Source organism: Musca autumnalis, unplaced genomic scaffold, assembly GCF_047663935.1.
Source record: "Musca autumnalis isolate F117 unplaced genomic scaffold, ASM4766393v1 scaffold_1, whole genome shotgun sequence".
Taxonomy (NCBI): Eukaryota; Metazoa; Arthropoda; class Insecta; order Diptera; family Muscidae; genus Musca; species Musca autumnalis.
The window spans coordinates 4335921-4349627 of NW_027411644.1; the positions used below are offsets into that span (position 1 = coordinate 4335921).

The 13707-nt window shown below is 34.7% G+C and overlaps 1 protein-coding gene across 1 annotated transcript in view; it reads right to left on the reverse strand.

Moving 5' to 3' along the window:
* Nucleotides 1–508: 508 nt before the first annotated feature.
* The window catches only part of tinc (transmembrane protein tincar), an 85383-nt gene continuing 72184 nt past the window's right edge, over nucleotides 509–13707 (reverse strand). The window contains exons 6-8 of the mRNA XM_073960764.1: nucleotides 10205–10700; nucleotides 7881–8421; nucleotides 509–7817 (exon numbers count right to left, since the gene is read on the reverse strand). Of these exons, the coding sequence (XP_073816865.1) occupies nucleotides 6951–7817; nucleotides 7881–8421; nucleotides 10205–10700 (1904 nt within the window). The 3' untranslated portion in view covers nucleotides 509–6950. The remainder of the gene's footprint in view (nucleotides 7818–7880; nucleotides 8422–10204; nucleotides 10701–13707) is intronic.

Genomic DNA, 13707 nt, shown 5'->3' on the forward strand with positions numbered 1-13707 from the left:
CAAATTCATTAATTTGATTTGAGTAATTTGCATTTAAAGGCATGTATTTCGATACACAAAGTCCAGTGCCATGCCATCCTGTGACACATCCTGCGTAAGTTCCAGGCATGGTAGAAAAAGGAATGTTATAGTATTGATATTTAGTTGCAAGAGAAAACTTTGAGTTTGTCTTCTCCATTTAATCCAAGCTGAACTGTACTTGCTTCATCTGCTTTAGGGGGTTTTATATTGTCTTTCCATAACCAGTTAAGATTTTGACATGTACTCCAACAGCACTCTATTAGAAAATATTCTTCCCGAGAGTTATATTATTTTATTTTATAAAAAAAATGTTTACAAACTTTTCTGTTTTTGGAAGAATTGATGTCGCTGCTTGTAGGGATGTACAAACATACATACGAGTATATGTATGCAATACATAAACATCACACTATTGATGTTTTTACAATTCTATCCATCCATACCTTCTTTTGTTGCATTTCCGCAAACACAAAATGATAACGCACAATTTATTTGGGTTTTACATAAAGCGGTGGTACTTTTTATTTACCTCATATTATTTATTATTTTGCTATATTTTTTGTATGTAGTTGCAGTTGTGTATTTGCAATAAATAAATAAAAACATTTATAATTACTTTTTTTAAGAGGATTTTACCTCAAATGAATATTCGGTTTTGATACATATTTTTTTTATTAAATATAGCGATGATGTGTGAATGTGTGTGTTGATTTTATTTTATTTTTTAAATTTTTTGTCCACTGAAGCCTATGATACAATATGAAATTCATAATAATAATATTCGCAGAATACTTTATTTTTTTCCTTTGTCGTTTTTTATGAAAATTGTATACAAAAGTTTAACAGTATTGAGCGACGTTATGTTTCCCATTTATATAATTAACTTTGCCGATTACCAGTCGGTCGGTCGGTTGGTTGATCGTTCGTTCGCTAAAAAAGCATTTCTTCTCTATGACATTGTTAGTCCTCAGTCTTTTCAAATGTTTTCTAATAACGTGAGATAAATGTTTATTATTCAAAATAACTTGTAAGTTTGTATGGTTTTGTTTCCTAAGTCGTTAGTGAATGCTTTGAGAGGAGGATATGTGTTTTTGTGGTAGGGTGGGTGGTTGTTTAGTTTTGTGGTGAAATATGCACGTGATAGGCTGTGTGATTTGCTACTTTGATAAGAACGAGATGATGCAAAGCATTTAGAAATGTCACGCAGTGGGGTGCAACATATAGGTGTTGCCAGATTGATGTTACTTTACAAAAATAATTTAGAGATATTTTATGCGATATATATGAATGGAAGTTAAAATCAATATATATCATAAAATCCCTTAAATATGACATTTGTATGTATTTTCTAGATTCCATAAATTATTTTTCATGCACATCGACTGGTCATAAAGTCATACTTATGAGACAATTTTCCTTTTTGTTACATGTGGAAGAACAGTCGGACCTCGATTATCCGTGATGGTCGGAACCGGAGCTATTACGGATAATCGATTTTCTCGCATAATGGACATATTTTTAATCAAAAATAAGCGTACTTGCAAATATAAGTAAATGAGAGCGGTCACAAATTTATTGTGAAGTTTAAAAAATTAAAACTGTTCTAAAATAAATCATTTCTGCATTGTTTTTGTCCATTGAAATGTGGTAAAATTAATTATAAAATCGAATATGTAAATACAGTGTTTTCCTTTCTCGGATAATGTAGGTTTAAGGATAATCGATTCTCGGACAATATGTACATGTTAATATTAAAATCAATTAAATTGTGGAGCAAAATGGAATAAACAATTTTCAAAAAAACCAAATATCAGTAATGCGATTCGTTAACTCATTTTTGAGTTACCGTCAAAAATCGATCAAATTAAAATGCTTATAATGTGGGTAATTACCGATATTTTTCGGTTGGTTAGCGACCAAAAAAAAGTAGTCGAAAAGTTCTACCAATGCTGTCAACTTTTATTTAAACTTTTCATTCATAATTTTGCTTTGTAATTTTACCGATTTTTGTCGGTATCTCAAAACATGACATAGTAATCGCACTACAGGTCTCAACATTTTATTTCATAGCCATTTCATTGAATATTGTAATATACACCGCCGCTCACTTGAATAGAACCCCCTACAATTTTTTTTCAATCTCCATTTATTTCCAAATTATACAAGATATGAAGTGTTGACGTTATGTTATATTTTGCTTCATGTGTTTAGAGTAAACATAGTCATTCATTTGTATTCAAGTCCGATTTATATAAGAATTACACTGTGTGTAATTTTTTGAGTCATATTTTATTAACCATATTCTGACTCCACAGTGTGATAGAAGAGCAAAAAATAGAAGACACGTTTCTCGCCGTTTTTCCCTATCTCATCAACTTTGTAGGTTGTAGGCTTCCAAAGGTTTGAGGCTTTGATTTAAAAAAGGGGTCATTTTCATGACTATATCTTCTAAACCGTTAGGAATTTTGAATGTATCCCTGAGACAAAGTTGTAGATCTTGTCTTAAGGAACAAGGAACAAATTGTGAACACATATAATCCATCAAACTTCATCTGTAAGGTCAAAATCGCCAAGGTCAAATTTCTTTTAATTTTTTTTTGGTGTTTTGGTCTGCAGCTATCAAACCGATCAAATTTGAAACAAACAGCCAAATACAAAAATGTACCTCAGATTCCGGTAAACATCTTTCTAGAACATACGATCTCTGTATAGACGGTTATTAAAGGTCAAAATAACAAAGCAAATGGGACTTTTATCCTGTTTTCTGTGGTTCTGGTCCACAGATACTAAACCGATCAATATTGAAGAAAACAACCAACTGCAATAATGTAGCAAAGACATCAATGAAAAACTTTCTGGAACATGCGAAATGTCTATGAACCGTTCTTAAAGGTGAGAATAGCAAAAAAACTTTTGAAAATATTAAATTTTTACACTTTTTTCTCCGATTCTGGTCCAAAGATACCCAACCGCCAAAAATTAAGGATACAGTCAACTACAAAAATGTACCTTAGATTTCAATAAACAAGTTTCTAAAACATATGAAGACTCTAGGAACGATTCTTCAAGCTCAAAATTTTAGATCATTCTTTCTTGTTCAGGTCCGTAAATACCGAAAACATTTTTTTAAAAGAAATATGACCTTGGCGATTTTGACCTTGCATATGAAGTTTGATGGATTATATGTGTTCACATTTTTTGTTCCTTAAAACAGGATCTACAACTTTGCCTCTGAGATAAATTCGAAATTCCTAACAGTTTGGAAGATATAGTCTTGAAAAATGACCTCTTTTTACATCAAAGCCTCAAACCTTTGGAGGCCTACAACCGCGAAAGTTGATGAGATAGGGGAAAACGGCGAGACACGTGTCTTCTATTTTTTGGTCTTCTATCACGCTGCGGTGTCAGAATATGGTTAATAATTTTCGTGTTGCACAGTGTTATACAACGAAAAGAAAATAAAGTCAAAATGTGAAGTAATAAATTTGGCTCATTTGAATAGAACCCCCCTTTAAAACTTGGGAATACAGAAAGATTGTATTAGAATATCGATGCATATTCACTCTATATTGAAAACGAAGTACTTTCAGTAATATTCAGTAAAAGTATATCCCTCTCGATTAAGGATACCCTCGTATATCCTGCTTTGGCAAGGATTTTTTAAATAATCAAGTGAAATGCCTAATAAAGCTTGCTTTTTTCTTTCAACAAGTTTATTTTTGGTAAGTTTTGATGACTTGATGTGTATAAAAGTTTATAAAATCATGATGAAATTTCCACTCCAGGCATCCGAAAATGTTACTCACTGGAAATGCCTGTTTTAGAACTCCTTTGTAATTTGTCGTGGGCATTTAGGGTGAAAGAAGTTGACGCCCAAGTAAGCTTTGTTAAGCATTACACTTGATTATTTAAAGAATCCTTGCCAAAGCAGGATATACGGGTGTATCCTTAATAAGGAGGGATATACTTTTACTGAATATTACTGAAAGTAATACGTTTTTAATATAGAGTGAATATGCATCAATATTTTAAAACAATCTTTCTGTATTCCCAAGTTTTAATTCAATTTTTGATTTTATTTTGTTGTTGTTGTACAATTTTTATATAAATTGGATTTGAATGCAAATTAGTGACTAAGTTTACTCTAAACACATGAAGCTAAATATAATAAAATTAAAAAAATGCATATCTTGTATAATTCGAAAAAAATTGAGGTTGAAAAAGTGAGCGGCAGTGTAGTTTCAACACAGGTCAAATGATGTTAACTCTCCAACACTTTTCAATGTGTTACGTATTTAGTTTTAGTGGCATTCCAAGCAAATATTTTTGGATTATCGTGGAAATTTTGTGTAAAAAATATGGTTAAAAAGGCAATTTAGCTGTAATAATGCAGCTTAGAATTTACGATAGAACGAAAGTGTTTAGATAAAATATGTGATCATATCCCCATGACACTTCTTCATGCATAAACAAATAACAGCTGAACTTTAAACAAATGAATTTCTGTTGAGGAAACGTCAATATAGGACTAATGGAACAATGAAAAAAATCGAAGCAAAAAACAACAATATTATTTTTTTTAAATTAATATTTATAAAATTTTTATTATTTTATTCATTATGAATTATTGTATCTTTCTATTTTGTTTCTTCATTGGCTTGTTTGTTTGTATGTATAAAAGTGATATGATGTATATTTTCCTTTGTGTTCATACATATACTCGTATATTTATTCCTTTTTGAAAAAGAAAAAAAGTGTATACAAATCAATTAAAAAACGATTGTAATGATTGTGTTTCTTTATTAAGCCCATAAGTCGTTTGGGTTTTTTTGCGTCCTCTGTCTGTAAGTCAGTCAGTCTGTCTGTTGTCTAGTAGTAGATAGAACGAACGAGCACGTTTGTTTCCATATGTATGTATGTATCATTTGTGTATACATGTATGTATAAAAGTTTGCAAAATGTTAAAAATAAATATTAAATACGATAAAATATTACTTAAAACATAAATTTGTATAAATACTTTTATGTATGTATATAATTTTTAATTTTTTTTTTATAATTTTATAGGCAAACATTTATTTCCGTTTCTTTTTTGGTAACATTTCCTGTGAATGTTTTGCAATTTTTTTTCCAACGTGTGTCTGTGTGTGAATGTTTTCATATTATTTCGAGTTATTATTTATTTTATAAAACAGTAAACGTATTAAATATGTTAGCTTTTCGATAAATAGTTATGTAATTATATGCTTGGTATGTAATTTGATGACAACTTTTTTTGTCGAAAAATATTTATTGCTTTGGGTAGAAGTTGGCAGGTGGTTGAAAAAATAAATTTCAGCTAAACTATTAAATTTCTTCGATTATTTTGGTTTAGTTTTTTGTTCGAAAGAAAAGAAGGAATCAACGAAATATTCAAAATATCAAAAAATATCAATGGAGGTTTCTGAAATACATACAACCAATGGACATAGTTGAAGATTAAATATAAGCAAAATTCCTTACATATTTCTCAATTGAACTAATAACTCACAATAAAGGATAACGCTTCCTGTGAACAATCGGAAAACAATGGGAAAAACTTATTGTTCTAAAAAGCGAAGAAGTTGTAAATATTGTGCGTATTTTGTGTAAAAGTATTCATTTTATTATATGTATTGTATATTATACTAAACCAATCACATTTTGTATTAACGTTACTTATAAAGTAGATTTTTTTTTACGGTGGCGGAACTTACACACATGCATAACAGACAAGAGAAAATTGTCTCTCTGACTAGCTTCAATAGTTCAAACATATGTACATATGTATATGGTTGATTTCCGAAACGTCAGTTGCTTTGTAGTCGTGCATGAAACTAGGGGTTATAAGATCGAGTTCCCCACTACAGCAATTTCATAAAATTACTCTAGTATGTAACTCGATCTAAGAACCCCTAGTTTCATGCACGACTACAAAGAAACTGACGTTTCGGAAGTCAGCCTCTGTGCATCGCTTAATTTGGAGGATAGAATTCACCCATTCATTCACCATTAAGTGGTCATCTAGACTTTTGTTAGGAATTTGAAGATGAAGAGAATTTCAAGAATACTGATGTCTTTTGATCACAGTGCTTCTGATTGTAATGCAGAAAATAAAGGCACGTATTAGCTGCACTCTGTTCTATGCCGTATGGCCATAGTTATAATGACAAAATACGACAATATCGTAAATAGAAAAAATAATCCTGTGGTTTTTTTCATTCTTAGAATGCCAGCGATCCGACGGTGGTCTCCTTGGTATTTAATTGAATCTAAAAATGCATGTGTGTTAGTCCAGACCATCCATTTTGTTAAGGTTAAACTCGCATTAGAGCTATCTACGCGATGAGATTATCAAGCATTATTGGGGTTGGGGGATTTCATACTTATTATATATTGCTATATAATGATATGAGCGTAATTATTTAGGAGGCAGGGAGAATGATTTGCGCAGATTTGAGGTGAGGTTAATAATATTATATGATTTTCTTGAGTGGGGGAATGAGCGTTTCAATGAAAAAGTGATTATTATTATAAACTTGTTTGTTTTTTCTTTTCTTTTTGTTTTTTGTTAACATAAATCGTACACTGTATGATTTACGCAAGCGTATGCAAGTGTTTAAGAGTAGATTTATTAGAGTATATAATATTATAGGTATGAAGAATAAATTCAATTGTAGGGAAACAAAGTAAACATGTTTCCATGTCATTCTTTTCATCGATTAGAGTAGAGATGTTTAGTCGTATGTAGGTATGTATGTTTGTATGTAAATATGAATACTATAGTTATGTGTCTTAGGAGTACAAGAACAAAAACAAACTAAAAAAGTTAGTTTTCTGTTTTACTTTGGAACATTTACACTGGGTTTATCATCTGCAACTTCTGCTACGGCTGGTTAGGGCTGATTGATTTAATGCAGTGGATTGGCTGTGGCATATAGGCAATCCTGATCCGAGGTCATGGAATAGTTGGCTGAATCCCGATCTTCTGGTATTGTTGAATTCAATAGGGTATTTTCATAGCCATTTTTTGAAAAAGTATGATGACCTGCTCCTAATCCAAGGTGACCATATGGTGACTCAGCGCCCTTGACATACGGCAGACGTCTCAATATATTGGGATTGGAGTAACGTACACCGTTGGGTAGTGTGGTGTGCGTTACTTGTGATGGATGCTGCGGCGGAGGTGGTGGGGGTGCCTCCTGATAACAATGGCTTGCATTGTTGTGACCAGACATGGCAACTCCTGAATTGGCATACAGTGGCGTTTTAAATGAACTCATATTCGAACCCGCATTTAATGATTGTGTCATGCAGTGGGCGGAGGTGGCGTAGACGGCCGTTTGTGTTTGCTGTGATTGCGGATGGGAAAAGTGTCCATTGGATGGCAGTGGCATGGTACTGCAATGTTGGGAGTAATCAAATTTTTGTTCTGGCTGTGAGCGTTGGGGAGGCAAAGTGGCACTATTGGAGTTGATACCTCCGCTGGCAAAGCTTGACATGCGCATATTTGTACAACGACCATACGGTTCCTCTTGTATGGCAGGTTGTGGTGGTTTGGCAGGCGGTTTACAGGCAGGACGTGGCCTTATGACGACATCAACTTCCCTTTCTTCGGCTGAATGAACACCACTTGAGGATTCCGAGGGAGCTCGATCTGGCGGAGATGTTGTACTTTCGGTGCCCATCGATGTGGTGTCACTGCGCGGTGTTAAAGCCTCTTGGGGAACACCCGAATCAGCACGGCGTAAACAGCGTGGAGTGGAACTTGACGTGATCTGAAAAAAAAACCCACATTCTACATGAATCGATTAAATGAAAGACAATGATTGCACACTTACATGAGCCTCGTTTGCATGGACGGTAACCGTCACCGGTGCCAATGGGCTGACTAAATGTTCAGGAGACGAGGCATCAGGTATTGCCTGGGGTGGTCTGTCTGCTATAGGTGGCGGTGGCGGTAGAGGGGGCTCTAAATCCCTTGTCGAAGCATATGTTACACTGTCATCTCTGACACAAGCCAAGAGTTTACCCTCTTCGGAAATATTATCGTCAGCTAACATACCATTGCTACCACCATTCGGACAATTGACATAATCTCTTTGTGAATTTATAGATGATGATGTATGACCTCCGGTTACCACCATTGTTGAGATCAAATGTTGAGGCGGTGGTGGTAACTCTTCATATTCACTCAGACGTAAAACGCTGACCCCACCAGCTGGTGGAGCCTTCGAAGTGTTGCCACAGCCAATGTTGTTACCCACTGCACTTCCACCAATCACGCTTGCTGGCGGAGCAGATCTTAGTGTCGCGTATTCTCCGTCATCAATTTCCCCCGTAGCACTGGCAAAACATAACGCGGTTCCACGGGACGTATTGCTAAAAAATATTAAAGGTATTATTATTACAAGATATATTTACGAGTATGTTGCTTTGCTAACGCCTCTACTATCTATCGAATAAAACATTGACATATTACTTTTTTTTACAAAAGATCTACTTGTTATGACTGTTATGATGTTAGTGACAGTAACTAAAAATTGAACCAACCCCATTTTAATTGATGATTTTGTGGGTCAATTAACATTTTGGCTTGTCTTTGTTAATTTAGTTGTTGCATATCAATTCTGAGTATTCCTGGGAAATGTCCTTACAATCGGTGAACCACCTAATAACCCCTTTATTAGAAATTTTTGAAAAGTTTGTTGTATATTTTATATGCTAATGTTTGAATTTTGTCCGTTGTTCTTTTTTTCTTATCATGTTCTTGGCCAAAATCTTCTTGTTTTATGTCTTGTTGTCAACATTCACATCCGTTCTCTCCCAAAAGTTAAAAGAAGTGAAATTTCAAGCGTCTAGCCTCGGACTATTTTTTTCTAATTAAACCATTAGGTTTTGATTGCAACCGAAGACATTTGCAGGTCTTACTGTATCACCTTATTTATAACATAATTGTGAAAAATATCAAAATTTCTAATTTCAACTTTACAAGCTACAACTACAAAGTTATGTGTTGCTAAGTCCTATTTTTCTATCTTATAATGACTTTATCTAGAATTTTGGCAGTGAAGTTTAGAGTGCGAGTCATTTTTTCGGTTCCCAAGATTTTAATGAACTACAGTTTTAATTTTTTTTAAACATAGTGGTGGATGTATTTGTCCGGTCCCGATGCCTTTGTTATGAGCATGTTCGTCTTATAATGAAAAATGAAATAAAGGTGAGAACACAATGAGAAATTCATGCTTATCCAAGCCTGAATTTGTATAAAGGAATAAAGAAATCCAAAATCGCATTTGAATTAGGTAGTACCTGGTATTTATTCATTTACTTGAAATTGAGCGTGAAACAAGCAACAAAAGTCATTGTGTTTCTACCTTAAGCTTAGTACGGTATAGAAGTTATGACTCAAATGTGACCGTTCCGAGTATGTAATAGATATTTTCAAATGGGTTCAATCGGGGTTGTGATGTTAGTTTGGTTAGTTAGTTCGGTTTTTTTAGTAGTACAAAAGACTAATTACAGAGTCTATGTCAATAAATTTACATTTTAATTTAATAATAATTGAAATTATAAAAATGAAATAACAATAAACAGGCGACAAGCGGAACAAAAATAGTTTCTCAACAACGACAAGAAATGTTTGGTGCCAAATCCATTGTCAGTTTTCCAGTAGTGTCATAATAATAATTCATATCTGGAAATGAACATGAAACGGATCGATTGAATGATTAAAAAAAACGATATGGGATACTATGATGACATACACAAAATGATACCCACTAACAGAGGGTGGTGGGTTGAGTAGTAATGATTGAAACATGGATTGAATACTTTTCAAATCAAATGTGCACAGGTGTTGGTAGATTGGTTGGTGGAAGGGTGTATTTAGGATTAGTTAAACAAAAACGATCAGTAAACAAATAAACAAAAACAGAATTATTAACAAATACGTGCACTCAGGTTATTAACATATTCATATATGTGTTATTTGAATTAATAGAGAAAAACAAAACTGAAATTAATTGGAAATAAACACAAAAAAACAACAAAATTCTTTCATTTGTATTCACTAGGCTGCTGCTAAACAGCAGCTAAACATTATCAGCAAACCATTGAAGAACGAACGGTTTTGTGATGTGTGAGCTAAAAAACGATTTTTTACCGCTTGCCATCGTTTTGCTGGTGATGGTCACCAGCATTTAGTCGATGATGATGATTATCATCGTCACACGTACTCGTAACTTCGTTAAATGTAACTTTTAATTTTGGCGAACTTGGCTGCAGTTTGGGCCAATAGATATCTTCCGCAGCCATACTGTCGTTCAGGGCATCTGCACTGGGTGTATTGGTCATGCGATTGCCACAGCCACCACTGCCATGTTCCGAGCCATTCATTTTGTGTTCACCGCTACCACCTCCACTGCTATCTCCCGTTCCGATTGATGATGTGTTGCCACCCAAATTAGTGGAATTGTTTAAGCTGGCGGTTGTGGTATTCGTTAAACTGCCGCGATTATGCATCAGCAGAGGCTGTGTGGTAGCCTTTCCAATGATGGAATATGCATCCAATGGTGGTAATTTGAAACTCCATTTACGTTTAATGGTCAAGCAAAGCCAGATCACAATCCAAAGTAAAATGTGCATAACGCTTACCAGTGCTGAAAAAAAGAAGAAAAAGATGGGAAATGTGAAATGGCAAAAAAGTAAGGGTTAACCAAGCAACGATAATCCCTTGTTAAACTAATCGTGGTAGTTATTTTTGTTTTCGTTTTTTTTTTAAGTAGAAATTCTCACTTTTCACTCATGTGTGTGTATGTACATATGTATGTAATAGGGATGTCGTATATAACAGGGTTTTAATATTGGGAAATTAATTAAAAATTGGGTTTGGAGACTTTTCTCGTGTCAAAGGAACAGCCTGATAATAATCCCTTGTGTTGCAACTAAATGAACTAGATGAACGATCCTAGTACACCATCGGAATTCACAAAAAATATTGTTAATCTTTTCAGCACTTCGGGTGGAAAATGTTAGAGTTGTGTCAATCTAATTCAATTGAACGATCGATTTAACGACATCGCTCATACTTTTTGGAACTGAGACAGTGAACTGTGAACTAGATTGTCCAACTCTAGAAAATATGGCCAAAATCTTTTTTATCATTACTACAATGAGGCGGGGTATTAAGGAACTTTGTCATCGGGCCATTATCTCGGGTAGTATGGACTTTCCCAAGAAAAATGTTTTTACTTTTGTAATAACAAGTAAAAAAGTATCGCTCGGAATTGGGTGAATTGGTCACCGTTCGAAAGTTACCAGCCACTACACATGGTGTCATATGGTTTTTTCAGCTTTCAAGCAATTTTCTCTAGAAGTATGGACTTGTCAATGAAAAAAACTTATACCGTCGTAAGGGGGCAGCGAATACAAGATGTTATAACAAAAACCAAAATGATTTAAGAGTAGTCTTTAAACTGCACTTTTCCGAAATTTGGTGTGGTAGGTACCCGAGAGATTGGATCAATATATTCCATATTCGAACCTGATCCAAACCTTGTAGAAGAATTTCAGCGAATATTTTTGAACTTTTGAGGGGGAGGTACCGGATGGTATGGACCTACATATATTGCCCATTTTCGAACTCAACTAAATTTGGACAAAATATTACGAATCGACTGATTCGTTCGAGCTCCAGCCACTCCAGCCACTACACGTGTTGCCATAGGGTTTTTTACGCCTTGTGTGCTATTTTCTCATGAAGTAACAACAAAAACAAGTAAAAAAGTATCAGTCAGCTTTGCCGACAGAGATATACCCTCAGCCTGTATATATTGAAACAATTTTTTCCCAAAAACGTATGTATTTAGGGGGTTTTAAAAATTTGGATGTATGAACCGACACAAATGTTGATTAGGATTAAAGATCAAAACTTTTGCGGAGGAGACACTTAAAGGAATGGATCGACATTGACCATTATAGAAGTGGATCTCCAGCCACAACATATGGTGCCATAGGGGGTTTTTACACCCTTCGGGCTGTTTGCTCAAGAAGTATGGACTTGTCCCTGAAAAAAATTTTACCTTCGTAATTGAGGCAGCGAATGCAAGTTGCTTCAACCAAAATCAAAGTGATTCGATTGCAGGTCTTAAAGTGAACTTATCCGACAGTTTGTGTGGGAGGTACCGGATGGAGTGGACAAATGTAGTCCATATTTGAACCTGATCTATACCTGGTACATATATTAGGATGTGTAAAGTATGGACTAATTCGGTCACTCCCCTCAAGAGTTACCGTACGAAAAAATGTTCCGAACATTTTTGAACTTTTGTGGGGGAGGGACCTGAAGGAGTGGAGCGATATGGCTTATCTTCGAACTTAAACTATGTTTGGACAAAATATTACTTAGGCCAAATTTTGTACCGAATCGGCAGATCCGTTCGAGAGTTATCTTTCGCTCCAACCACCTCACACGGCGTCATAGGGGTTTTTTGTAACTTTTAGAGAATGACCTTCTCTCTATTTTCTCAGGAAGTGAGGACTTGCCCCTGATGAAACTTGTACCGTCGTATGGGGGGGCAGTGAATACAAGTTGCTGAAACCAAAATCAAAGCGATTCGAGAGCAGGTCCTAAACTGAACTTATCCCAATTTTTGTGTGGGAGGTACCCGAAGGAGTGGACCAATTGAGTCCATATTGGAACCTCATCTAAGTCTTGTAGACATTTCATTTGGAAGGTATGGACCAAATCGGTTACTCCCTTCAAGAGTTATGGTACGTAGAAATTTTCCGAACATTTTCGAACTTTTGTGGGGGAGGTACCCGAAAACCCCACAGTGGGTAATTATCAAAGGAAGAAATAATTTTTGTTTTCATTATTTTTTTAATTTTCGGAAGTGTTAGAAGACCGACAATAAACTATGTTCCGAATAACATGCTGAAGCGTATCTTCATCTCTTTGTGTGAATTCCAGTCCAAGGCAGAACAAGATATATTTCTAATGGTGGATAGATGTGCCTCTATTAGCTTTCTAAAACTTGTGGTGTACTTTGTTCGACTTTGTAGCACTGTGATAAAATGTAGGACCGACAGTAGGATCAGTTATGCCTTCGAATGTTCAAAATAAAAAAAAAAAAATCTTCTGCACTTATTGATAAGTTTCCCGTGCCTCCTCTGGGACATTCGATAGTAAATTATAAATTTTATCTACGCTTATTTTTTATCCTGTCGTTAAGATGCCTTTTAACTTTGGAATCGACAACACTACTATGCGGTCGAGTAAATGTCAATGTTCTTCAACATAAAGTAGAAGAAGAAACACATCTTCCACTTTGTAATTCAATATGACATTGTATTAAACACGAAGTGTACCAAATAAACGGCATTGAATTCTTTTTCAACAATACACAGAAATACGTGCAACACAAGTTGCAACAACCGTTATGTGACCGACCCTTTGCGGTTTTGCCCACACGGACCGAAACCGAACCTTTAGTTCTCTGACAGTCAAACAGGTGAAAATTTATTGCATTGTTCATTGTAAAAAAAGAAGAGACGAAGATTTTGTATACAATGTGTTTTTTTCTGTTTTGTTTTTTGAATGACCTTCTCGTCTGTACGCACGTATTCGAAGATAATAGTAAATAAATGATTTTCACACATTGTATA